The sequence below is a fragment of the Nycticebus coucang genome, chromosome 11 (genome assembly GCF_027406575.1).
Source record: "Nycticebus coucang isolate mNycCou1 chromosome 11, mNycCou1.pri, whole genome shotgun sequence".
Classification (NCBI taxonomy): Eukaryota; Metazoa; Chordata; class Mammalia; order Primates; family Lorisidae; genus Nycticebus; species Nycticebus coucang.
Window position 1 is genome coordinate 12,258,129 of NC_069790.1, and position 27,704 is coordinate 12,285,832.

At 44.5% G+C, this 27,704-nt stretch overlaps 1 protein-coding gene across 6 annotated transcripts in view; it reads right to left on the reverse strand.

Moving 5' to 3' along the window:
- HECW1 (HECT, C2 and WW domain containing E3 ubiquitin protein ligase 1) overlaps positions 1-27,704 on the reverse strand; it is a 458,920-nt gene that overhangs the window by 48,647 nt on the left and 382,569 nt on the right. For all 6 annotated transcript variants that reach the window (XM_053608465.1, XM_053608463.1, XM_053608468.1 and 3 more), the window contains 7 exons: positions 26,061-26,166; positions 25,111-25,207; positions 19,294-19,377; positions 18,415-18,524; positions 14,351-14,471; positions 13,467-13,580; positions 12,620-12,772 (listed from right to left, as the gene is read on the reverse strand). In XM_053608465.1, coding sequence (XP_053464440.1) covers positions 12,620-12,772; positions 13,467-13,580; positions 14,351-14,471; positions 18,415-18,524; positions 19,294-19,377; positions 25,111-25,207; positions 26,061-26,166 — 785 coding nt within the window. The remainder of the gene's footprint in view (positions 1-12,619; positions 12,773-13,466; positions 13,581-14,350; positions 14,472-18,414; positions 18,525-19,293; positions 19,378-25,110; positions 25,208-26,060; positions 26,167-27,704) is intronic.

Consider the following 27,704-nt stretch of genomic DNA (forward strand, 5'->3'; position numbering starts at 1 on the left):
CTTAGTCCATTCTGCTGCTATGACAAAATATCACAGCCTGCATAATTCATAGATAACAGAAATTTACTTCTTACACTTCTGAAGACTGGGAAGTCCAAGATCAAGGTGCCAAAAGATTCAGTTCTGGTGAGAGCTGGCTCTCTGCTTCCAGGATGGTGTCTTCTTGTGTCCTCAAATGGAGGAGGAGGAGGGAGAAAGGCACCAGGGAGCTCCCAGCCCCCGCTTTCATAGGGGCACTAATCCACTCATAAGGGTGGATGAATGTCAGAGGGATACACACATTCAACTGTAGCAAGGACTTATTCCAAGATTGAAAACGTTTTTATAAAACTATAGACTTGCAGAAAGATTTTCCACCCTGCAAAAATTCTGCTGGATCCTTTTCTTTTTCTAACCTCTTTTTCTTGAGTACACGAAAACAGTAGTATTCCACAGAGTGATTTTGTTTCCCAGGTGACATATGGCAATGTCTGTTTTTTGGTCATATCTGGGGATGGTTATGGTGATGCTACTATATTTAATGGGCAGAGGCCAGAAATGCTGATAAATATCTTACAATGCACAGGACAGTCCCCCACAATGAGGAATTATCTAGTTCCAACTGTCAACAGCATGAGGTTGAGAAGGCCTGGATTGAAGGAACCAGTTGGGCTTTCTCTAACAGCTTTAGATGTCTCTATAAAATACTCATATCCACTCAAAAGAAGAACAATAACACCTATCATTTGTTAATTGTCTAAGGAGTGTCAGCGACTTTTCCTGTATCTTTACAACAACTGTGCAGAACAGACCTTGTTATAGGATAAAATTATCCCTCAACATTCGTATGTTGAAGTTCACCCCAGGATGTGAGAATGTGACTGTGTTTGTACAAAGGGTCTTCGAAGAAGTAATGAAGTGGCGGGGTCTAGAAGTTCACACCTGTCATCCCAGCACTCTGAGAGGCCAAGGCAGGAGGATTACTTGACCTCAGGAGTTTGAGATCAGCCTGAGCAAGAGTGAGACGCCATCTCTACCCAAATAGAAAAAATTAGGTGGGCTTGTGGTAGGCACCTGTAGTCCCAGCTGCTCGGGAATTCGAGGCACAATTATCACTTGAGCTCAAGAGTTTGAGGTTGCTGTGAGCTACCATGACACTATGGCCTGACAGCTGCAGGCTGGCTTGGAGGGCAGGGTGGCACTCTGTCTCCAAAAAAAAAACAAAACAAAAGAGTAATTAAGTTACTCTAAGGTCATATAGGTGGGGCCTAGTCCAAAGAGAAAACTAGGACACATTTACATACATGTACGCAGAAAAGGTCATGTGAAGACACAGGGAGAAGACCGTCATTTATAAGACAAGGATAGAGGCTTCAGAAAAAACTAACCTTAGTAACATCCTGATCTTGAACTTCCAGCCTACAGAATTTTAAAGAATAAACATCTGTTGTTTATGCCACACAGTCTGTGGTCCTTTGTTATGGCAACACTAGCAAACTGATACAGGCACTGCTTTTGTCTGTTTTCTGCTGCTATATCTGAATACTATAGACTGGGTGATGTTTTATATAATAAAAACTTACTTCTCACAATTCTGGGGGCTGGGAAGCCCAAGACCACACCAGCAGGTTGTGTCTGGTGAGGACCTTCCTGCTGTGTCTTCATATAGCAGAAGGGAAGAAGAGTCACAGAAAGAAAGGGGAACAAATGCCGTGTCCCCACACGGTAGAAGAGCATGAGAGACTGAACCCATGCTCTCCAGCCTTTTAGGAGGGTCCTCATCCCCTCCACGAGGGCTCTACCCTCATAATTTAATCATCACAATGGTGATTAAGTTTCAACATGTGAATTTTGAATAATGCCATGGCAAGCATTAGTATCTCCTCTTTATGGACAAGGAGGCTGAGACTCAGATGGATTAAGAAACTTGCCCAGGATCACACAGCAACTAAGAGTTGGAGCAGAGATTTAAACCCGGGTTTAGGTCTCCCTTTTGCAGTACTCTGCCTCAGGAAGGTGCTGCCTCCGTGCCAGAACCATGCTGGATCCAGGGGGTCAAGAAAGACAATGAAATGCTGCCCTGATCTAGTTCCCAGGAGAACACAAGTCCTTATAATATAAAGTAGCCAGGGAGAGAGGGAAGGAGAGACACAGACAGTGGACTAGAGCAGTGTTTTGGTTCTTTTTCTTTTCCAAATGGTTTTGCACAGCAGCGTGGAGATGGGGAGAAAGAAAAAGAGTCCGAGTGGTCCACTGACCAGCTGCCCTCCTCCTTATAGGAGGCCCGCCCCACTTTCCTCTCCTCTAGACATTGGGGTTAGATGCGAAGTTCACTGGAAAACAAAGTTCCAGATAAAAGTGTTTGAAAAGCATTGTATCTTGAGAAGGTTCAGCGTTTGAAACGGATTTTCACAGTGGGGGAAATCTGGGCCTGTGTAAATGAGAGAAGAAAGTTGGGCACTTTGGGGAGTGGAGCGGAGCCTGGAGGAAACGTGGGGAGGACAGAGGCCCAGAGAGGTGGATGGTGCATCAAGGCAGGTGGGCTCTGGGCTCTGCTCTGGCCCTCCTAAGAATCTGAGGAATCAGGATGCATTGTATAGACAGTGAAGAATTATTAAAGATTTTTGCTCTGCTTAAAGTGGAGAGGGGCAGCTAATGGGAAGAGGCAGGGAAGGGCCCAGAGGCAGGGTGAACATGGTTGTTCTTTGCACACGTGGCATTTATGTCAGGAGCTCGTGTGCAGAACAGTGTGTAGAACCCAGCACCAAGTCCTCCGGTGGGTAAGAATAGTGCATCAGTGAATTCACATCGAAGACATCTGTCTCCTTCCTTAGCTAATAATTTAGCTAAGACATTTCTATCAAAGCACGTCTTAGCTGTTAAAGATGTATTTATTTTTTACATACATGTTTAATTTTATATAAACTCGTACTTTTTTTATCATCCCCGGTTTTGGTTTCTCCAGGCGTGGCTGCCTCCTCTCAACTCACCCCCTCTCCTGGGACCCAGATCCACAGTCTCAGATGTGACCCTCCCTGTTTTCCACCTGAGTCGTAGCCTCCCATACTGGTATGTTTATATTTACGTATCTCTATCTATACAAACACGGTTCTGGGTCATTGTTTTTTCAGTCTTTGAATTTTATTGTTCCTGCTTTTCTGCTTCTTTCTGCTGTCAACACTATCTCCAGGAAATCCCTTTTCACCGTCTGGGAAGGCTCTCACGCAGTCTGGTTAGGCTGCCTATTACGGTGCAGTGTGGGATCTGCTGGAAGGATTATTACCATATCCCTGCGGATGGACTTTGCCTGGCTTTTCAATTCCAGCCTTAATAAACACCCTTGTCTGTTTGGTTAGGTCCTCCCGGACTGCTGTGAGTACCACCCTGTGGGGATTTGATCCTTAGCGCTGCCATTTATTAGCTGTTGGCTTGGGCAAGTTTTAAACCTCCATGGCAGTGATTTTCAACCAGTGTGCCACGGTGTGCTGTGAGAGGATCTTAAGTATGCTAAGAAAATTTTTAAAGATCATTACTTAAATTATTTTCAAAGAAGGTCAAAGCACAGTAAGCATTTTTTACTCTTTTTTTGGGATCAGCATAATTTAAGTGTGCTGTGGAAGTTCAACTATAGGTTCAAGTTTGCCGTGAGATAAAAAAGGATGAAAAACACTGCTATATGAGTATCAGTTTTCTTATTTGCAAAACAAAGGGATCATAATAGGATGTGCAATTCATGTACAATAGGGCTCAATAAATATTGTTAGAAAAGTCTTTAATCCTAGTGCTTTTGTTTCGATGGGATAAATTCACAGACTAAAGAGTACGTGGGTTTTGAAATTTTAATATATAGAAAAATTCATGTTCCTACCAGCAATGCATGAGAATATACTTTTCCTTACGTCCTCTCCAAAACAAATAACTTTTTAATTTTTGCCAGTTTGGCAATTACAAAGTGATATGTAACAGTTACTTTAATGTGTATTGCTCTAATCATTGGCAAAATTAAAACTCTTTTTATGAGTTTGTTGATCATTTGGATTTGTTCTTCTCTAAACAGCTTTTTCATGTTCTTTGCCAATTTTTCTAGGGATTTCCCCCTCTTTTTTCCAAGTTGTAGAAGCTCTTTGAAATTTGTTTTGTGAATTTTCAACCTCTGATTTTCCTGAATTGAAAAAATTAATTTTCTAAATCGAAGCTTGTTTTTTGATCTTGTTCATGCCATTTTTGCCATAAAAGGTGTTTAAATTTTTATATATTCAGATATAGCCTTCTTTTCTTTCATAGATTGTAGAGTTTCAATGTTGATTGAAAGGGCCTCTACCAAAAAAAAAAAAAAAAAAGACAGAGCCTCTACCACTCAAGGTTTCTTTAATTTATTTTGTGTTCTCAAATCTGTCAATATTCTAGAATATGCATAAAAGCACCTAGGTTTTCCTAAAGAAGTTTTTTTTTAAACATGTGTTTTTAACTCAGAGAGGAATCTAACATAATTTTCTTTTGCTTGCACAGCCGATTATAGTACTGGCAGCATTGACTAAATAGTTCTTTCTTTTTCTACTGGAAATTTCTCATAGTTCTGAAGAGAGCTGGGTTTAGAAATGAACAGAACAAACAGAGTCCTGACGGACTGTGCACATTTATGGAGACGTCTCATGTAATTTTTGCCCCCTAGTGTCTCCTGGGCATTGCTAAGAATGCTACTGAGATTCAGTCAGGGATGGGACCAGCAAAGCACTTGCAGGTGTCCAGGAAGGGACCCGGGAACTGCTGTGGGGCAGGGAGGGGCTGAGGCTGGGGGAGCTTACCTGATCCTCGGCTCAGACCAAAAGTCCACACTGAGCTCTTCTGTCAGGAGGCCCCTTAGAGGCTGAAGGGCCATGAGACATGGGATCTCATCCTATTGTGGTTTTTACCTACTAATTCAAGACTCTGCAGATGTAGCAAGGGATATTTAAAGTGTGTTATCCAGGATTTCTCAAGTTCCATAAAACTCTACAATTACACTTAATACCCACTTGGCCTAACTCTAAACATGCTCAAAGGTGCTTCCCTACTCACCCACCTCTCCTTGCAAAAGATCTGAAATCAGAAGATTTTTACCACCCAAGTCGTATTTGCCTGAAAAGGAAGAGAGGTCGGGGCTGGGGCAGAAAGGTAAGGAGTCCATTTTTCTTGCAGTTAGCAAAGGGCTTGGGGCCCTCTCTTGAAATTTTGGTTTGAGAAATCCTAAAATGTCTGGTTGTGACACTGGTAAGGTTAGATTTGTCCCTACCACTGACACAAAGTGAACACATAGACCTTCTGGTGGTAGCTCGGAAACAGCATCAAATTTGAAACCTGGCTTGGGAAAATTCTTCTCACACTGATGATTACATAAAGACTGACTCAGAGCATCATCACTTCTTAACACGATGCGTGTTAATACAGTCATCTCTGCCTCATAACGACGTTTTGGTCAAGGACAGACCAGATAGATATTCGATAGTGGTCTCATAATATTATAATGGAGCTGCCTTACACAGGTGTACGCAGTACCATTTTTAATCTTTTATACCATGGTTTTACTGTACCTTTTTTATGTTTAGCTATGTTTACATGCAGAAATACTTAACCCTTATGACTGCTGACAGTATTCAGAACAGTAACATGCTGTACTGGACTGTAGCTGAGGCCATGCCATATAGCCTAGGTGTGCAGTGGGCTGTATCATCTAGGTTTGTGTAAGAACACGCTAGCACGTTCTCACAAGGACAAAACGCTTAACGATGCATTTCTCAGAAGGCTTCCCCTCATTAACTCGCCCCAAACTGTACTTAAACAAAGCATTTCTGACACTCTGGCACCTTTCTCAGAAACAAAGAAGGAACTCTCCTATTCCGATTGTTTTGACTTTAGTGCATCTTAGATTTGATCTAGGAAAAGTGGCATTCAGAATGATTGGGACAGAATTTCTGGTAGTGATTTCAGAGAGAACAATGAGTAGGAATTTAAATGACATTCAAGCTCCAAATTTATTTTTTTACCATTTTTCTGAATCCCAAATATTCTTTTTTTGTTGTTGTTGTTGCAATTTGGCCGGGGCTGGGTTTGAACCCGCCACCCTCTGCATCTGGGGCCGGTGCCCTACTCACTGAGCCACAGGCGCCGTCCTGAATCCCAAATATGCTGAACTAGAAATTGAAGAGACTGAAACTCTTCATTAACTAAGAAACCGTAACTGAGTAGGATCTGCTCCTGCCATCCGTCCAGTCTCCCTCCTCCCTCCCTCCTTTCTCTTTCTTCTTTCTTTCCACGTGTATTTACTGAGTGCCAAGTTTGTGACCAGGAAAGCTACAAGTAAGACTCCAGTCTCACAGGGCTCACCTTTTAGGGAAGAAACAACAATAACGAAGGCTAAATACGCACTATGAATACGCTTTATTTAGATAGTGATAAAAAATCCCATCAATATAATAAAGTAGGATGTTAAGATGGACTATTATAAATGGATGAGCCATTTTAAACTGTGTGCTCAAGGAAGGCTCTTAGAGAAAGGGATGTTTGAGCTGTAATGTAAACCTTTCCTGCATAAGCCTAATAATTTGAAAATATAAGTATTTTTGTAATATTCATGCATTATATTAGATGTAAAAATAAATTTGGACCTTTTCACATTTCATTCATAGTTTTGTAGTTTATGCCTCTCTCCAAAATACATGAACCTTTTTACCTAGTATTTTCATAGACATCATTTTATAGCAAGTGAAGAATTTGCACTGATAATAAAGTTTTAGCAAATGTTAGAAATACTGAAATAACAAGTCTCACAGCATCTGGGGCTGTGGCCGCTATAATCTGGCTCTTTCGGATTATGAACAAGTACCAATTAACACAGAGGATACTACAAAAAGAAGGAATAGTAGACTGATTTTAAAAAAGAAGTTGTCTGTGCACGGATAAGTATTTAGGTAGAATTTCAGGTGATTACTAGGTCATGTTAAGCTATTTAGCTTTTCATATCCTTAATCTCCCACCACTTACAAGCTATCATATAATTTTGTTCATTTGTTCATTCTCTTTCTAAACTATCTCACCATTCCCATTGCTTCTGGCCTATTTCAATTCTTTATCTTCTCATCCAAGAACTATGTCAATAGCCTCTTAAGTGACACCCACATTGCCCACTCCAATTCATGTTCCACTGGTAACAGAGTTGACTTTCTGGTTTTAAATACCGATCTGATCAGGCTCTTCCTCTGCTTTAGAGATAGATATGCCTACATCCTAATCGTTGTCATCTTCAGGATAAAATCTGAGCTCCCTGGAAGGCCACCGAGTGCTCTTCCCTATCTGACACCAGGATGCCTTTGAGGCCTCTTTCTCTATTTTGAGGCCACACACACAAAACTAACATCTGTTTTTTTCCACCCTTTCCTCCTGCTGTGACTGTTGGGCCCTCTACTTGGAAGTCCCTTCTCCCTTTCTCTGCCAGCCACCATTCTCATTCATTTCCCCAAGCTCCTTGTAGCTAATACTTGTTACAATACCATGTAACCAGCGCTACAGTAGGGGTAGGGATAGCACTGATCACATAATCCTGTAATTTGCCCAATCACGTATCTGATTTTGCCTTTGTAGGGCAACCAGAGCTGGATGGTAGTACCAGGGTATCTGGGTTCCAACCCCAGCCCCGTCTGCAACCACCTGTGACTTTGGTTATATTTGCACCTCATTTTCCTCATCTGTAAAAAGTAGAATAGCTCTGTATCAGGGTTATAATGTTAGATGAACATGTCCATAACAGTGCCTGATACATTTGGTAAGTTCTCGATGGATGTTTTATTATTTAGTCTAATTATAAACTTATAGAAGTTAATATCTCAAAGACATATAGATGTTAATGTGTGTGTATATGAGTGTATTTTGTATATATATAAGTTTATATCCTGAAAGATACAAAATCAGCATACAATAAATATTACAAGGATACAAAGAACAGCATATGCACACCTCATCAATATCTGAATGGCATCATAATAATCAAAGAGTGAGGTATGAAATTTGGAATAGTATTTCAACATTTCTGTTACTAAAGACACAGAAGTTCAGCAAATGTAAGGCTTCTGGTGGGTGAGTTGAATGTCTTGGATCGCACAGGCACCAGGGATTGCTGCCAATGCCTTCCTCCACCAAGCCTTCCTGGGTTTCCCACCTTTTCCTGCCTTGCTCTGTGAGCCTGGGGAAGCCACAAGGGGATGCAACATCTGGATAACCTTTGCCCTCTGGCTTAGATTGGGATTGGCCAGTGGGACTGAAGGGTGGAGGAATCACTTGGAGGTGCCATTTCCTGACCTCCTCCGCCCTGGCCAGTCTAGCAGGGGCTGTGTCCACTGGACTGCAGCCCTAGGGGAAGGCCCCTCACAGGCCCCAGCCCCCAACAGCTCTTCTGACCCCATCTCCCCTCTCTAAGGGGCCTGAGTGTGATCACTGCTGACTCCGATAGGGTTCTTATCAGTTTAGGAAGTTGGTGGTACAAACAAATAAGGAAATAGCAATTACAGGAAGTCTCTTTTGGCCAAAGGCAAGTGAACAAAAAAGTTTTTTCTGTTTTCTTAATGTGTGTCACACAGAATTTTCACTACTTTTATTCATAGGCTTTCTCTCAACTCTAACACTTGGCTAGAAAAAAGAGGGAAGTAGGTAGACTCCTGATGCCCCATTCTGGCTTCTGATTTAGCCGCTCTGTTCTAGGGGATACGGAGCCCACACACCATGAGCACAAAGCCCCAGAATCCTAAGTACCTGCTCTCTAAGGGGAGCTTTCAGGGGAAGGACACAGCGGCAGGGGTTTCTCACTGATGTCTTTGGGGAGTGCCTGCAAGTGGCTGTCAGAGGAGCACATGCGGGGGGGTGGGGGGGAGGAGGAGGTAGAGGGAAAGAGGAAGAGAAGGAGGAAGGGAGGAGGAGGAGGAGGAAGCCTTCCCTCAGTAACATCAGTGTAGAGCTTATAAGGTTTGTGTGCATTTAAGTCACTGACACTGCAGAGGCTTTAGAACCCCAGACAGTAAAGAAAAGTGTAAACTGTGAGCAATCAGTTGCACATGTACGAAGGAGCTCTGTATTTATGTTAGCAGCCCTGGAACAGGGAAGAGGCTGGCGTGACTTGTGGGATGATACTCATTTGTGAGTATCAGTCAGTGAGAAGTTGCTCTGAACACCTTGAAGCGTCAGGCTTTGTGCTGGAGCAAAATAAGACAGAGCCATGTCTGCTCCCACAGAGCTTATCTTCTAGAGGGGAGTCAGACAAAACAAACAAGAGCATGGGACACAGAAGGCCAGCGAAGGATAAAGAACCAGAAAAACAAAAAACTAGATAAAAAGGACCAGTGCAGAGAAGCCTGCGCTGGCCACAGCCGAGTGATGTTTAATCCTCTGAAGCTGTTCTGTCTCTGCTGTGTTTATTTCTGGTCTGTGGTCGTGTTTATTTCTGTTTCCAGAATGAAGAGCGGTGGGTGGGGAGGGGTGTCCACGGATACACTGCCCTCCTTTCTCCAGGCTGCATCTTGCCCTGGCTTGTCCCGTGTCAGGGGACAATCTCCCCAGCTTTACAAAGTCAGGGCTATGCCCATGAAAAGGCCTGCCCTCCTTTGGCCTCTCTGTTTCCTGTGAGTGACGTCCAGGTTATGATGGCAGCCCTTTCGCTCACAGCCCCCGTGAATCCGTGAGGGATGGCTTGGAGCAAGGAAGGGAGGAGGGCCTGGCCCAGCGATCTGGGACGAGCGGCGCTCACGCGGCTGGTGGTACAAGGCAGCTCGTGGCAGCTTGGGCAGTCAGACTTGAGAACCCAGGATCCTGGGCTCCTCAGTGTCCTCCCGCCTGCAGCCGCTGGTCTTCAGGCTGGTGCCGCCACACCCACTCCCTGCTGGCGTTCTGTGTAGAGTCACTTCATCCAGGTCTGGGCCCTCCAAGATGCCCACTGCTCAGATGCCGGCCAGAGAGCTTAAAGAGCTTAAAGAGCACTCAGGGCGCAGGGAAGGTGACACCTGTATGTTTTATTTGTAAACCATTTGCCACATGGTGCAAGGGAGACGTATGTTAGGAAAATAAACAAAAGGAATAACTGTAGTTACTTGGTTTATGAAGTGAGTGTATGATGCCCCATAATCATATCATTGTATACAGTTATGATTTAATAAAAAAAATTAAAAAAAAAAAAAAAAGACTTCCTAAAGCCCAACAGGGCTTCCTGCTCAAAGCTAGACTCTGCCCGGCGGCATAACTTCACTCAGCCCTGGCTCTGAATGTGCAAAGAAACCAGTCCCTGCTCTCAGGAATCCTCAGGCACTGATAACAGTGTGACTCCACATGCAGGTTCACGATACAATCTGAAACCTGGCCCGGGGGAGGTGTGGGGCCTCGTTCTGCACCCCAGGCTGTGGACTCCACGGACTAAGGTGTTGCGAAGTGCAGCCTTAAATCCAGAGAGGTCTCCTGCCTGCTTCACGACAACATGGCCTCCGACAGTGGCATTGGAAGGAAATCTCGGTCTGGACTGTGAGTTGTTCAGGCAGCCACTTGCGATTTTGCTTCCGGGAGGCAAGCGAATATCCTCAGCACGAGGGGAACACCAGCAGATGAAAGCCAGCGCGTTTTCATGTGGGGCAGAGTCTTCAAGCGAAGGACATAGCACATAACTGGCACTTCCAGGGCAGGTACTTCTGAGCCCTCATCCGGGGTCCGCTCAGGGAACTCTGACAATCCTTACATCCCCCATCCCAGGGTCTCCTTCCTCACTGTAGTAAGGTCTGGCTGACTCATCTCAGACCTTCTTCAGCCCTGGGTACAGAGACAAGCAGAAGGTAGCAAAGCTGGGTCGAGAGAAGGGTGGGCAGCTGGCGAGGCACCTCCATGGTGGAAAGTGACCAAGGACCTCTCAGCAGGCTGGCCAGCAACATGTGGTCAGCCAGCATCTCTGTGCGTCCATCAGCCTTCTCTGGGGGCTTTATTCCATGCCACATTGTGACACTCTGACTCTACTGTTTCCTTCAGAACACTGAGTCCCATTCACCTCACCACGGTGCTTGTCCCCAGTGACCTTCTGCCACCATCCTTTATGCAGGACTCACGGGCTTCCCTCCCCGCTCCTCGGCCCCCACCTTGGGCAGGGTGAGACATCTTCCTCTTGGGGTTGAACATGGTCCCAGATTTATCTGTGTGTCTCAGGGCAACATGTGCACGTGTGATTGTACCGTGATGCTTGGTTTACTCATATGTTCCTCCCACGACTGCTCCTCGAGGGACGAGGCCTTGCTCATCTCATTGCTGTGTCCTCCCAGCAAGGGGTCTGTGCTTCATTTATAACTGTGAAATTGCTGAAGGGATTCCCCATAACACCTAGCACCGTCCCATATAATATCCATGTTTACTGATTGTTGATTCCAACTCATGACCTCCAAGCCACTATCTTCAATTTCTTCCTCACAAAGTGAGAGAGAACTAAGGGATTACATCACCTGCAGCCTGGACACCAGCGTGTTATAGGAAACAGAGCTTTCTACTGCCGGATGGAGCCTGCCTGAACTTGAGCTCAGGGAGTGCTCAACTCTCAGGGTCATAGGCCTTTCCCTGAGGCCTTGCCCACTCCGCCTGGCCCCTGCCTGTGTGTTTCTGCCTGACAGGCTTCCTCATCCACTTACCAGTAAATTGCAGGGAGCAGAGCAACAGAGGGCAAGTTCTGTTTCATCTCGTTCCCAGCACTTGATGTGCACACGCTGTGCCTCAACTCAAGAACTTCAGAGCTGAGAGTGTTTGAAGGGAGGGAGCGCACGGGCAACAGCTGAGGCCCTCAGCAGACCAGACTATTGAGACCCGTGCTATAAGCCCAGCAGGCCTCGCCCTGGCCCCAGCACTCCCTGCCACAGAAGCTCAGATAAGCCATGTCAGAGAAGAACCCCTGTCAGCCGGCTCAGGCTTCATTTCCCTCTCAGCAGCATATTACAGTCAGAGCAGGGGTAACCGTCATATCAGGCGTGGTGGTGATGCAGCGGAATGTGCACACATCCTGGAGTCCCATGCAGCTGTCTGGAGATTTCTAGTATCTACATCTGAGGTACATAGTTGACCGATACCTGTCTTCTTAGGCATATTAGTAAGTGGTAATAGAATGGCCCAATACCAGACAACCAGAGAAACATTGGATTGTCGAGTTAGAAGAATGCTTGAGATCATCTGACTAAACAACTTTGTTTTAGAGTAAGATGCAGAAGCCAGTGTCCATGGAACTAACACCATTGGTGCAAGGTCAAAGAATTCCAAGCCCCTGAACGCCTCCCAGAAGCTGCCTCTGCTGGGGGCCTTTGTGATTCTAGTAACATTATCAACATTATCGGCCTGTGTCTACTCATCTTGGTGTTGTCTCAGTGGGCATTCTATTCTACGTCAATTTGCGTGGATTTATCACCAGTGTCTTTAGTAATGTGCCTGGTGTTCTGGGTGAAGACGATCTCAGTCTTCCTTCTGGAGTTCTCTGTTCTCTCTCATCACCCTCAGAATACCTGGTCCCTGCTCTAAACAAGGTAGTTTTTTGAGAAATGTTGCTGATTTCTGACTGAGAAAGAGCAGAACTTGCAAACATAAGAAAAGTGAAAATGACATATCTTACCATTCAAGATGGTTTTCTACAAAGGCAGACATGGGGCTGATCTGCACAGTGTAAGTATCATTTGCTGAGTACTCAAAGAGTCCGTAGTAAGGGTTGAAGAGCTCCTGAGACAAAAGGAAGAAGAATTCTCGGGAAGGGCCGCTGTAGTCCAGGCTGCAAAGGAAGCAGAGGTCCAGGAGGTCAGTCTCTGCTCACAGGTGGGGGAACCAGCTTCTTACCCAATTCTAGCATGCCCGCTAGGAGTCGGGTCCTGGGGAAAGCAGAGATCTGCCTCTGCTCTTTGGTGTGGATTCTAACAGAAGTATCAGTTTGCTTTAGGAAATGGGGACGCAGTGATTGGCTTGGAGATGTGTCTTAACCAGATGTCCACAAATGAAGTCTTACAGCAGTTTTCTTAACCTTTTCTTTTGATCACCGAACAGCTATGAGCCAAAACACACAGCTGGCCTACTAAAAAGAAGGACTTTGTTGTGGGAAGCATGAAAGGGTTTCCTGCAACAGCACACGTGTGCATGCTTGTGTGCGTGTGTATAAGTGGGTGAACTGAACTGAAAAGGCTTCCAAGTTTATTCCAATACGCCCTCCTAGATGGGCTTGCCCTCCATGGTTGAGGTGATTTTCCACTGAGATTATATGGAAAGCTTGGCGTGCAGTTGTATATGTGCACTTTAGAAGAAAGAGTTTTTTTGATGAGCTGGTCAGGACACACCGCCTAAAATGTAAAGATCTGGTACCCCAGGATTGTATTTTTGGTTTATGCTTTGAACATGCTTTGAAACATCACCCCAATCCTGGGCTTCTGGTCTACCCACACTCAGGCATCTGCATACAACTCCTGGTGCCTCACCCCTCCTCTCCGACAAAGGTGACGTAGAGCTTGTTTCTCTGGAGCTCTTTCCGGGAATAGGCCATCACCTGGTTGAAGGTTCCCTCCAACAAGTGATCCCGACGAATAATGAGCCTGAGAAGGAGAAGGGGTGGTAAGCAGCGACCCTGAGGTCAGGATGCAGGACTGGGCTCCACGGGCCTGTGCCTGCAGCGGTGGGGCCTCACTCCCCAGCCTCCCCAGCAGACAGGAAAGGTTCTGCCAGTTCAGCAAGGGACTTTCTTAACACTCTTTTCAAAACATTTGGGACACAAAGGAAAACACGTACACTTATCATACATTCCATCATACTGGACTACTTTTAAGATGCTTTTTTGATCAACTCATAGGATGTCTCAAGTTGGATTCCTGAGTTTGGGCTTGGCCTTTCAAGATAAAAAAAAGTGGGGAAAAAAATAAACATTTTACATAGACTTCAATTACAAAGTTACAAAGAGTCCATGAATTTGATTGATGATGAAAAATATCCCCTAAGAATAAGGAAAGGGAAATATGAGAGTTTTGATTTAGTTTAAGATTTCTTTGTTTTCTGAGAATAAGTCTACCACTGACTTTCTATATGCTTCAAAAAAAGTAGGTTTTTGTCTAAAACCTACTTTTCTTTATCTTTCTTCTTCCCCCCTCTCTTCCTTTCCCTTCCTTCCCCCTCCCAATTTCTTAACTTCCTTTCTCCTTTCCTTCCAGCTTACTAACTTCTTTCTTCCTCCCCTTTAGACCATAACTGCTACCATACCAGGGTATTCAATCTCAAGAAAAGCATTCTTTTTATTTTAAACAAAGTTATCGGGGAAGAAGGGATAGAAAATCTACCATCTGAATTCAGTGCCAAGCACTGCAGCACTCACTTAATTTTCCCTGGACCCTGACCAAATCCTTTGGCTTCCAGTTTTCTGTAGAAATTGCGGAGCTTGGCCTCAAAGTCTCTCCGGTAGGGTGAAGGGGCTCTGGCACTGGCTCTCTGTAAACCTGCAGAGAGAGCACAGGGGCCTGATGGTCACCACTTCCTACTGAAGGATAAACAGGTAGAATGACAGACCGAACCAGAGACGTGTCCTTGCATCTTCATATTTTTGTTGTCTTCAAGAGGTTTCCTTTGATTTCCATCACTCTCTCAGTTACTTTCATAATATCTGGAAATAATATGCTAAAGAGAAAAATGGATTCTAAAGGGAATAAATGTTTACATCTACTCCAATTATGTCGGGTTGTATTTCTTCTAAAAGTACCTTGATGAGCATTTTTCTTGGCTTAATTTTACTTAGATAATCTAAAATAATTAGCATGAATTGAACTAGATTAAGCTTTCCTTTTTTTTTTTTTCAGTTTTTTTTGGCTGGGGCTGGGTTTGAACCCACCACTTCCAGTATATGGGGCCGGCGTCCTACTCCTTGAGCCACAGGCACCGCCCAGATTAAGCTTTTCTTATAAGTTGCTATAAGAAGTCTGTAATACATGTGTTTGTCATGCTTCAATATAGATATTGAAGCTAAAATAAACATATCCATACACAAGGGCTCAGAGCATTTAGGAATTGCATACTACAAGTAAAGCTTACAATAATTATAATCATTCATTACCTCTATATAGAGGACAGCTTTTGCATCATTTAGAACGCTTTGTAAATGCTTTACTATCTTGAAGCACATTTAATAAAACGAAGAATGGAGGAGGAGTAACATCCTTATTCAAATTTCACAGATGGCCAGAGTCACACTTGCCCATTCAGTAACTATTTAGTAATTACTTAGTATAGTCCAAGTATTGAGCTTAGAATCTAGAGAACACTGAAAGCAGTAAACTCACAGAAATGAGTATATAACTACAAGTTGAGTAAAGTCATCCTTGCTACTCATGAAGGAAGGAATCCAGTTCTTGGATTTTACAGGACATGCTTGCTGATTGTGGGAAGCCATTTTTTGGGGGAAGATCAAAAGCTTGGTCTTTTGATGGTGCTACCTTCGATTGTTTGATTGGAGAGAGAGAGTTTGAGGAAGAAGAGAAAAAAGTTGGGATTGCACCTCAAGGATGGTAGAAAGAGGAGGATAAGGCTGTAGCTGTGGTGGGGAAGTAGATGAGATGCCTAGAGTGGGGTCCCAGAAGCTAAGAGAAGAGGCAACGTGGGGGAGGACAGTCATGATGCTACGTCTGCTGAAGGAACAGGAGGGCTGAGAGTTACCCAGTGGATTGGGTGACCCGAGGTCATGGCAGACTTAGCAAAGACACCTCCTATCATGCATAGGTGGGAAGGGGAAGACGAGGTGTACAGGCTGGGAAGCTTTGCAGGCTTGATGGTAGGTGTTTGAGGGAATTTCTGCTGGATGTCTTCAACTCCCTCTGTGAAGTTTAATAAGATGTCACTTGCCAGGAGAGACAACGGGGTGGGGGCTGGAAGTTTGAGGGGAACCTTGGAAATCATAGTAGAGAAGACCAAAGAAATGTACTAGAATTTTCTTTTGGTGTTCAGGGTTCGTGTGAAGGGAGAGACGATTCATTTATAAGAAATAATCTGCCCGTCAAGTGAATTTGCCCGAGTGCCTGGCTGGAGATGTGGAGGAAGCCGCTAGGAAGGTTTATCTAAGGGTAAAAGTTCTGCCAGAAGTGCAAATAGGACGTAGAGCAGCAGGGCAGCCTGGGGCCTGGGCGAGGATGTCACTGACACGGTGAACCACAGAATCTCTGCTGGGTGGGTGCAGATGTTAGAAAGGAAAGGATAGGAGTCCTTGAGCGGAAGGCCCTGAGGAGGCCAAGGGGTGGTAGCAGGGAGAGGAGTTGAGCGAGCACGTTGGAAGGGAAGAGGACGCTGGAATTAGCGATTTTGGAGATGACAGAGTGGCATGGAATAGGGTTGAGGCAGGGAGAAGGTCACTGCAGACAAGGAAACCCAGATGCAGGGAGGCCAGCAAACTGGTGAATGGGTGTCCTTGGGATGTGAAAGTCATCCAGGATGATGGAAGGAACTGCTTGGAAGGAGTGGAAGACTATGAGACAGGTGCCACCAGCTTTGAGAATGAGAGAATGTTGGAATACAAGTCTGTAAATGCACATATTATTTTCTGTCCAGCAGACTGCAGTATATTTTATAGTATTATGACTTTCATTGTTGTTGGTGCCATCACTATCTCCATGGTCACTGCTGTACATTAAAAAAAATAATTTATGCTTTACAAAGCACTTTGGCATAAACTTGTACGATTCACTCTCTCTAGAGCATGCAGGTAGATTTCACAAAAGCATAGGATAATGGGAATTCTAAAATTTAAAAATCAAAATATTTGAATGGCATAATCGAAGACTTCTGTGGTCAAAGCCGGAGAATAAAGAAGTAAGTGCTTTGACAAAATGAGTTGGGTAACTAGATTCCTGGCATTAGTAATGTGCCTCTGAAGAAAGTTGATTCCTTTCAGAAAAGCTCTCTGCATAATTTTCATTTAGCAAAGAGCTCTCTATTCTCTCTTATTTTTTTTTCCTGTTTGCAGTATCATCTCTTTCTCATATAACGATGTTATAATCATGCTCTTCTACCAAAGGCTGTGCACCCGAGCACAGGCACATGGTGAGTCTGGGATGGCCTCTTCAACAACACGGCTGAAGGTCGTGCCGACCAACAGCTCCCCCCCCACGGAAGGCTTCACGCCCCCAAAGCAGGTCCCACCGTGAAGGCTGAAAATGTTTGATTGTACTGTTGTTGGCTTGAATCCAGCTCCTGCTTATCTTTTTCGTAGATAATGGGTTCTCATTTGTGTTCGGTGTCAGAGGAGGCAAGCCTCGTGCCTTTCCTTAACAGTGCTGTTGGTACGCGTGTGACAAGGCAGTGACAACAAGGAGATACTAGCAAAACTACCTCTTAGGGATGGTTAGAATGACACAATTTGGAAGAACCACACGAAACGACATTCTAGATGTGGAGACGAGGGCAGTACCGAATGGTAACTCACTCTGAGCCAGATACCCGCTCTGAGCCAGAGCATATTGCTAAGTCTAGTTCTCTTCTGCATTTCCCTACTGGCTTCAAAAGCCAAGCCTGGATCCTGACCCTAAGAGGTCGTGAGATAGGAAGTTCCCAGGTTTTTCCAAACTAACCTCTTCCACTTTTAAAGTGAAATCATGTGATGAGGTGCTAATGCAAGTCAAATAAAACGGGGAAAATTCTTCAGGGTCTGGATCCAGTTTGCTGGTGTGGATTTGACCTAAGCTCATCATCTTGATGAATCAAAAAAAAAAAAAATGTTTTTTTTCTCCATTAAAGAGTTCCATATATTCCCTCATTTGGAATGGGAAATACTTACAGAGTTTTTGTAGCATCAATTCATTCTTATACAGAAGGAAAACATGGGATGATTTCAGATTTTGTAAGAAAATTCTTTGGGATCTTTGTGGAGATTTAACAGTGGTCCCTAGTAAACAAGTTGCCAAAATTGGCATGCAGTCGAATTCTGAGTCAAAAGCAGCACGTTTCAGAGGGAGTGCTTTTTCTGGAAATACTTGGAGAGCGCCTATGGCATGCGTTAGCAATTTAGAGCAAAGATGGTGAACGTTTTCTATAAAGGACCGGATAGTCGATATTTTAGCTTTGCAGGCCACATGGTTTCAGTTGCTATTCACATGTCTGCTGTTGTGAAAGCTGCCACGGAAAGTACAAATGAACGGGCTTGGCTGGGTTCCGCAGACACTGAAATTTGAATTTTATATAGTTTTCTTGAGTCATGAAATACTGTTTAAAAAAAAATTTTTTTTTAACCATTAGAAAATGTAAGCTTTCTTCTAGCTTGAGGGCCTCACAACAGACTGGCAGTGGTGTGTGACCTGTCACTGAGAAAGCACTGGCGGTCAGGGAACAGCGAGGGCTGAGGGTGGGGACACAGCCCGCACCCTTCACCCACTGCCACTGTGAGGCGCTGTGGGAAGTTACCTGGGGAGTTCTGAGGTGAGGAGCAGGGCGAACAGCGGGGAGAGAAGCTGTACCCGGGGTGGAAGGCAGCCTGCAGGGGGACGTACGACATGATCTCTTCTTCAAAGAGACTGGAAATGAAAAAGAAAAAGTTAGTTCTCTGTCCCCCACCAAAGTCTTCACAAATTGGAGTGATGGCAGTAATAGCTCTTACAAAGGAATAGAGGCAATCAGATGTCAATATATCACGAAAAACACAGGTATATTCTGCTTGCAAATTCTAGTTATTTCCTTTTTTGAGACAGGGCCTCCCTCTGTTGCCCAGGCTAGAGTGCCATGGCATCATCATATCTCATTGCAATCTCAAACTCCTAGTCCCAGGTGATCCTTCTGCCTCAGACTCCTGAGTAGCTGGGACTATGGGTGCATGGCACCACACCTGGCTAAGTTTTACAATTTTTGTAGAGATGGGGTCTCACTATGCTGCCCAGGCTGTTCTCAAACTCCTGGAGTCCAGTGATCCTCCCACCTTGGGCTCCAAAGTGTTCGGAATACAGCTGGGGGTCACTGTGTAGCGCCTCGGTGTTTTTCTTTCTTTCTTTCTTTCTTTTTTTAAAGCCCTGTTTCATCCTACAGCAGAGTCTCCACCAAGTATTTTATGCTGTTCTTACTTCTTTGGTTGTAAACCCAAAGATAGTGACAGCAGGTATGAGGGTGGGAGCCTCACTTCAGTCACAGACACTGGAATCCTCTAGAACAAATGGTGAGTGGTTCAGGCTGTGCCTGAACAAATGGTGAGTGGCTGTGCCAGAACAAATGGTGAGTGGTTCAGGGTGGCTGTTGTGGGGGAGAAGTGCCCTGGGAAGCTTTTCCAGAATTGCTCCGGGCCCAGCCCCTTACCTCAGCAAAATGACCAGATCTGCATCACAGGACAACTTTTCAAGTCCGTGATTACCCTCAGTCCGAATGTAATGGATTTTCTCCCTAGAATCATGTGGGAAAGAAAATAAAAATCACACACCAACACACGAGCTAAGGAATTTTTCTTTGCTCTCCTTTCTCTCCTAAGGTGGCTGAATAGCTGGGTCCTCTCATCCAGTGTATTTTGCAGTATTCCAAGTCTGCAATGCAGGGCCCCAGGAGCATCTACGGGAGACACAGCTGGGTCCTCAGACAGCTGAGATAGTCAGGAGTGGAGCTGGGCACAGAGAGCTCCTGCAACACTGTTTCGATCTCCTGGTGTATTTGAAGCCACAGGAGGAAAGAGCACGTGGAAAGTCTCTTGAGAAATCTTGCGGCTGATGGGAAGTTTATAACAATGCCACACTGAGCACAGAGCGGGCCTGACTTCCAGAACCAGGCAAGAGTCTCCAGTCAGCCAGAGCACAGGTGCCAATCCTGTCTCTGTTAGCTATAACTTGCCTATTCTGACCCTTTCCCACAACTTCCAACTTGGCAAATTATTTCCATTTGTTTATGGATATCGGTTTTGACAAAATTAACTTTGCAATGTGATTGCCTGACATGATTCAAAGATTGCAAACGCCATACCCAGGAATCTTTCCCGTGTGTGTGTGAGCTTCAGTGGAGTTACATTTTTGGCCTTTATTGAAGAGATGCAGCCGAAATGTAGAAAAACTTCGGAACTGATTTAAAAAAAAAAAAAAAACTGAACTTTTTGGTTAAGATTTTTATTTTGAGATAATATAGGGATAATTTTTTAAAAAATCTATTTTCAAAAATAGTGTAGAAAACAACTTTTTCCTTTCTATGATTCTATGAGTGTGAATCCAAATCTTTGTCATACCCTATATATTGTCAGGCAAAAACAGAATCAACTTGACCTTATTTTTCCAAGAATGCTTTCCAAATGAGTTGTGGGGAGTTTTTAAAAAGGCAAAGGAAGCTTTTTAGCCCCTGCAAATATACATAGAAAGAGATTAAACGGGGAAAAGCATCATGATCCAAATTCTCAGTGTAGGTAGAGTATCACTGTGGTAAATGCCATTCCCAAAACGTGTGTGTGTGTGTGTGTGTGTGTGTCCATATCCTCGGTGGCTCCGCTGACTAAAGATAGAAAAGGGAGCAGGTGGGAGCTCAGCCTGCAGAGCAAACACTTGCCTCCCCATACCACTGCTGCTCCCTTGCCTGTGTCCTTGACCCCTGGCCCTGTACTTTCTTCTCCAATCCCGATGCCCCTCCCAGCCCTCTTGTTTGGAAGATGCTCTGGGACCTGCTCCTCTAATTTGCTGTCTTCAGCCTCAAGAGCAACTCTCATATTTATAGGCTCTCCCAATGATAATGTCCCCAGGGGGCAGCTTATTCTGCTGCCCCAAGGGATCCACGTCTGGTTAAACCCCTGGTATCCCTGCTTGGAGGAGAAAAGGACAGCTCACTCTGGGGATCACCTTAATTCCCAAGGCCCTTGAGGGGACAGAAGTGCAGGGAGGGCCAACTCCATGAGGGCAGCAACGTGCTGTCCCCAGTCACCGAAAGCAGCATCCAGGGCAGTGGTTTTGTCATCATCCCATGCACGTCCATGTGTCTGAATGCCATGAACAGTTTTCAGACATTTTAGTGGTTCTCATCAGACATGATGCCCTTTGTCACGTTTGTGAACATCTCATGCAGACCCAGACTCCAAGTGCCCCTAAAAATTCATTCCGAGGACACTGAGAACCGGGTAAGATATCTGAGGTGGGGACACCACCTCTCCTTGGCCATCAGGAAAACTCCAGTGCAAACCTTCCTTAGTCCTCAGGACAGTAGAGTCACCTGCCTCCATGACATCTGGAGACCTTCACTGTGGCCTCAAAGGCCTCCCATAGTCAAGCTGTCATCAACTTCTGCTGTTCCTGCATCCACAGAGTCACCCCAGGCTGCTCCTTCTTCTCTACTCCCTCCCTTCGTCTGCACAACCATCACCTCTCGAGTAGATGAATACAGCAGTCTCTTACACGGCGCCCTGCTCCACCTCGTGCCCCTCCCCTAGCCTGCCTATCCTCCACTGAGCAGCCCAAGAGGTCGTTAAAAACACAGATGCCATCATATTTCTTTCCTGCTAAAAACTCTTTAGTCAATTCTCAAATAAAATTGTACTTCATTTCCTTTTTTTTGAGACAGAGTCTCACTATGTTGCCCTCAGTAGAGTACGGTCGCATCACGGCTCACAGCAACCTCAAACTCTAGGGCTTAAGAGCTTCTTCTGCCTCAGCCTCTGCCAAAATGCCCGGCTATTTCTTATTGCGGTTGTTGTTGTTGTTTAGCTGGCCCGGGCCACGTTCGAACCCGCCACCCTTTAGTGTATGTGGCTGGTGCCATAACCACTGTGCTTCGGGTGCTGAGCCTAAAATTGCACTTCAAATAAAATCCCAGCTCCTTCCTATGGCTGGTAGGGCCTCCCTCTCCCTCTCTACCCCTCCTGATCTATCCCTGAGCCACACTGGCTTCCCCTGGTTCTTCACCTACATCAAGCTCTTCCTGCCTTGGGGCCTTTGTACACTCTCTCCCTATGTCCCATGTCAGAGACAACTCCTTGTCATCCTTAAGGTTCTAGCTGAACTGCCACCTCCCTGGCCAAGCCTGTCCCATCTTTCGTTTAGGATGTAAATCCTCTTCCTCTATACAAGTATGTTACTCACTGCCACTGAATTCTGCCCATGACCTTCATGACACTTACATCACGTAGTTATATATTTGGCTTAAAAAAATAAAGCCAAAGCTTGTCTGTCTCCATCAATAGACTGCAAATCCCATGACAGTAGGGCCTAGGATTGTTTTGCTTGCTCCTAGGACAAACCTGCTTCAGAAGAGTTGCACAATGAAAGTACCAGAAGGAGGAGAGGGTGCATGAATCAGGAGCACTGTCCGCCCCTTAAAGATAACCAATGCCATTAAGGTTTGGGTGTTGTGGCTCCATTTCCTTCTCCGCATGTGGCTTCTTTACGAGTCACGGCATGCCGTCTTCTAGACAGTCTTCTGAGAACTCTACCCCAGCCAGCAACTGGCTTTGTGAACCCAAGACAGAGAATCCATGGGTCCCTATGGCTGAACAGGGATGCAGTCTGCATTTGGGGACTACAGAGGAACCAGCAAGTTCTTCTTCTAGACAAGGTCCTTCTAGAGAGATGGGTTTTCTTTTTAATGCTCAGATCTTTAAAGTGGATCTAATTCATTCTCACACCACACCCAGGGGGCAGCTCAAGGCCCAGTCACAGACAGCAATGCCTGGCTTCCTGGTTCTCCTCTGCTGAACTCCATAAGAGCAAGTTCTTACTCTTATCTTTCTGCCTTTTCAAGTCCATGGCCTTACAGTCAGTTTCTGATAGTCACTGTGGGACTTCTGTTTTTCATCGGATATTTGGGTTGTCAAGTTGGGGCCCGTAGTTTCTTCAGGGACCATTAACTGTTTGAAATCATATGCAGAGATTCATCTTAATATGTAGTGGAGTGTCTGTAAAAGCTCCATCATATTTTCAAAGAAGCCCCTAATCTTCAAATGGTTATTGGTTTCTATACAAGATAATTTCCAAGATTTTTCCAGTTCCAACATGCCCTTGATTTCAAGTACCCCCAGCTCTTGAAAATAATTGCACAATTCCACTCTGCAACAACACCTTTAAGTTTTCCTGGATTTTGTTATTACACAGTAGGGCTGAAAACAATTTACTTCCCTTTGGAAATACATTCTTCTCTTTTACACAGGGGATTCCTTTTTGTTATAAAAACTTATCTAATGATTTCAGTTGGACTCTAGTGCCTTTGGTGAGCTCACCCTATCCCCCAAAGTAAGCAGTGAGCTCAATTATTGGTGGTAGAGTTATTAACACAAAGAAGGTTTGAGAGCAGCCAGTGTCAGAAACTCTTTGGGTAATGCAAGTCCCTGCAAATCCCTTGAAAATACCCTCATACTGTGAGTCAAAGACCAGCCCAGGAATAAACCACCCACATGGCACTGGCTTCCGCAATGGCACAGTGATTCCACCTGGGCAGGTAATTCTTCAGAGCTGAGCATAAGTGAAAGCGACCATTACTTAACGCTACAAGACCTTTCCTTCACTCTAAAAGTAATTAGTGTTTCCTATCTTTGGAGCAGAGGACCGGGTTCTGAGGGGGCGGATTGGGTACGAAGTTAGGGAAGAGAAAGGCCCTGCTTTCGAGAGCTGATATTGTTATAGGGAAACACAGTCAATGGTAGAAAAGGTGCTTTAAAAATGCTGTAGAGGTGCAAAAAGCACGCTATTAAAGCTAGACAAAAGAAAGATTAAAGGCTGCCTGATCACTGAAATTTGGCATTTGAGCTGAGCCTTCAATGCCCTGCACGGAGAAGCCATCCCAGGAGAGGGGAAGGCAGGGGAGTTCCCGGCTGTGCCGTGAGGGCAGAAGCTCTGGCAGGGAAAAACTCAGCACAGGATGGAGTGTTAGGTTCAGGCCAGACTTTGGAGAAAGGGACATTGTACTTAGAATTCTGGACTCTATTTCGTATACGTTGGAAGGCACAGAGCTTTCTCAAAGGGCAGAAGGGACATGATTTGCTCCGTGCTGTAAGAAGGTAACTCTGGTCATGATGAGGTGACAGCAGGCCCTGGGCAAGTCCAGGAGAGAAATGATGAGCTCCTAAGCTTGGGCCATGGCAGGGAGAAGAGAAAAGGCGGCTGGAAGAGAGAAGGCGAGGAGGTGAGGCTTGCATGTGGAGGTGGAGGAAAGGGAGAAGGATGGTGGCTCTGATCCACAGAGTAAAAACACAGGGAAAAGAGGGGTCAGCGAGGGGATGGGGAAGGGAGAGAACAGCGAATGGTCCATCTGTGGGGGTGGGAAGGATTTGAATGGCAAAGAGATGACTGGGGGGTACAAGTGATTCCCTCAGGAGGTCTGAATATGACAGGTGCCATCCAGACTTAAGACTGCACCCTACGGAAAGGGAAACATTAAAAGCCTTTAGTTGATAGGGTGTTTGCCTGTTTTGCCTAATGCTTTACACACATCCTCATTTGAGCATCTCGGCCGTGCCCACCTATGATCCCATTTCAGAGATGAGGTGACAAAGGGACTGAATCACGTGTCATCCAGAGTTCCTGAGTGCCGGAGTAAGGACTCAACTCCAAGGGGGTTCACTCTTCACCACCAACTTTTAAAATGCTGGATAGTGAACTGAAGGAGAGAGATGTCTGAATATTTTGGGAGAAATCAGGATTTAAGTTCAGGGGACATTTTCTCTTTTTATCACTGTAGGTGGCTATCTCTCCCAAATGAGGTCATTCAGAGCTTCTGAGGCAATTCCTCAGAAATGACCCTATGAATCCCAGGATTTAAGTGTTAGAAATACTTTGCTTGTTTGTTTACTTTTGGATATGGGCACTTGATAATTGGTTTATCAGTAAACAACTACATTTCAAAGTGAAAAATAATTCATGTGGTGTTTTACACAAGTAATTTTTAAATGAAAGCTGCTTGTTTCCTTTCAGTGTTTTCCTCTAATCAGTGGAAATCATTTCAGCATCATAATAAATAATGTGTAACCTGATAATATGACTATCTCAGATTGTGTCATTTACCACTGGTATCCCCCGAACCCTTATTTTGAGGATTTAAGTTATAATTTAAACCCATGTGTCAAATGCACTATAAGCATCTGTTTTCTTTGTATGGAAAGAAACATTCCTTTAGGAAACATAGATGGAAAGACGTAGAGGTCCGGGGGTGAGGGGTGAGCCCTACCTGAGTGCGTGGTTTCTTGCCAAGCTTGGCTGACGCTCTTGCAGCATTTCAAAAATGTTTGGCTGGCGAAGAAATGCCACAATCTTGTCATTATATGCTGAAACAGAGAGAAGCGCAGGGTTGTGGTTGCGTCTGCAGTCCAGAGATAATCTCTCTGATGACTGGAAAATGGGAGCTGGATACCAGGATTAATGTAGCAGTTCCAAGTCCAGGTAGCACACTCATCAGAAAAATGTAAGCTCGTGAGGGTTTTCAAAAGTGTGACATAATAGCATTACTATTTTCAAAAGAGCAAACCAAAGGTGTACCAGATCTAAGTTAATCACCCTTAATATTTCAGGAATTTACTGGGTGTTAACATGTGTCTGTGTGAACAGGTGAAGGAGGATAAAATAACTCACCCTTGAGAGAGTTCTCTCTTCTTTCTAACTTCCCTTGATCATTTCGCCATAGTTATGGTAAAAAATTCTTTACGAATTCAAAGAAATCTAGGTACTGATTTTCTAGTAGTGATAATTCGGATGCCCAAATACATCTAGATTCTCTAACCTCCTTTTCCTCTATACAAGAGGCTTATGTTTTAGAAAGAGGTTAGGAGCGAAGACTGCAAACTTCCCCATATGGACACGGAAAGAGAGGTGTACATTAAAAACTGTATCCAGCAGCAATAAAATCCACCGCTTCATTTAAACCATGTTCTTCTAGACCGAGTTAACAAATCATAGAGTGGAATAAAGAAGGCGCAGAAGGGCTTGGGGGAGAAAAGAGAAGAGAAAGGTGGGTGGGAAGGAAGAATGGGGCAAAGGGCAGAGGGTGGAGCAGAGAGTGGGGAATTAACCACACCACAAAAGAGAACGAAAACACAGAATTTTGAGTATTAAAGGATTCACAATTTTAAAAAAATGACTAAGTATTGGGTATCCAGGAATTCAAAGACAGACAATACATACCCAGTGGCAAAGACTCATGTTGATGTTGGCTCCGGATAGCAGCTACTAGGCTGTGTCCTGGCCTGCCCAGTAAAGAGGCTCCTCTGTTTCTAGAGACTTCTGAAGCCTAATTTTAAAATAAAAGTGTAAGCATTGGAAATATGTCATCAATTTCAGCAACCTTCAAAGTTATCAAAAATAAGAAAGTTTGAAAAAATAACTCAGTGGCGTGGCTGATGTACAATATTACAGTTTTTAAGAAAGTGATTTTGCCAAATGTCATGAGTGTTAATCAAATTAATACACTGAATAGGCTAAGAAACATTTCTCATCCTCAATGTGCTGAGAGAGATAAAGCCTAGATAGGTGTTATCAGGAAGGCAGGCTTATCACCCTCTTTTCTGAGAGGCAGCACTGAACTTGAGCACTGACTGGGGAATGGACCTGCTCTTCTAGACAGTGTGGGTCTCGCTCAGGGCTGTTCTCTTTTGAGTGCTTTTTATTTCATTCACTGTGCTGGCTTCTCTTCACGGAATATCTTGCATCCTAACGAATTCTGCAAGACAAGCATTATTAGCCTCAATTTACAAATGGGGAATCTGAAAATCTGAGAAAAATAAGTTTTCTTTAAAATTTCAGTTGTTAAGAGAGATAACCTGGATTCTAACCAACAACACTTGATTGTAAAGGGATTGTTTAACGCCTCCCACACTACCAGCCTGCTCCCAATATCTTGTTTTGGTTGGGCATTTTAATACAACTTCAAGGGATACATAACTTGCTTAGCCTAAAGATGGTATTGGTGATGATTAGCTTAGTTCAATTTTAAATTTTACAAGTTCCTTAAGTTCTAGAGTATAATTAATTTCTACTGTGATTCCATACACACTGGTTCCTTGAATCCTGGCAGAGTAAAACATTAACACTGAGGCACTACAGATTTTCCACATTGGAGTTGGAGTACATTCACCAGCTACACGATATTTAACACAGCATATGACTTATTCTATGATAGTTGGGAAAGTATGTTAAAATAGGCTTTAAAACAGTTAAGAATTTTGGAATGTTAACAACTTTACACAAATTAAATTCAATGAAGTTCATTTTATTTTGTTTCTGGAGACAGAGTCTCTCTCTGTTGCCTTGAAGAGAGCGCCATCATGTCATCACAGCTCAAAGCAACCTCGAAACTCTTGGGCTCAAGAGATCCTCTTGCCTCACCATCCTGAGTAGCTGGGACCACAGGCACCCGTCACAATTCCTGCCTATCTTGTTCAGGCCAGTCTCTTAACTCCTGAGCTCAAGGAATCCACCCGCCTCAGCCTCCACCATGCCTGGCCTGTTTAACAGTTTAATTATTTAACAGTTTGACAGTTTAATTAAGAAAAGAATGGTCTGAGAACGGGGCAGCCCTCAGAAACAGAAGTTCATGGAGCTCTGTTCTGCAATGTGGGCAGGCAGCATTTATGGACAGAAAATGAGAGAAGTACAGAAACAGTTTGAACACAGCTCAGCATGTGCCTTATTTAAACACCAGTGACTGACTGAAGCTCAGCTGCTCTGAGTGGCCGAGACTCAAATATGCGTTATACCCCTAAGTTAGGTTGCAGTTCATTATGTAAGGACTCAAAGTATGGAGACATCTGGCGGCACCTGTGGCTCAAA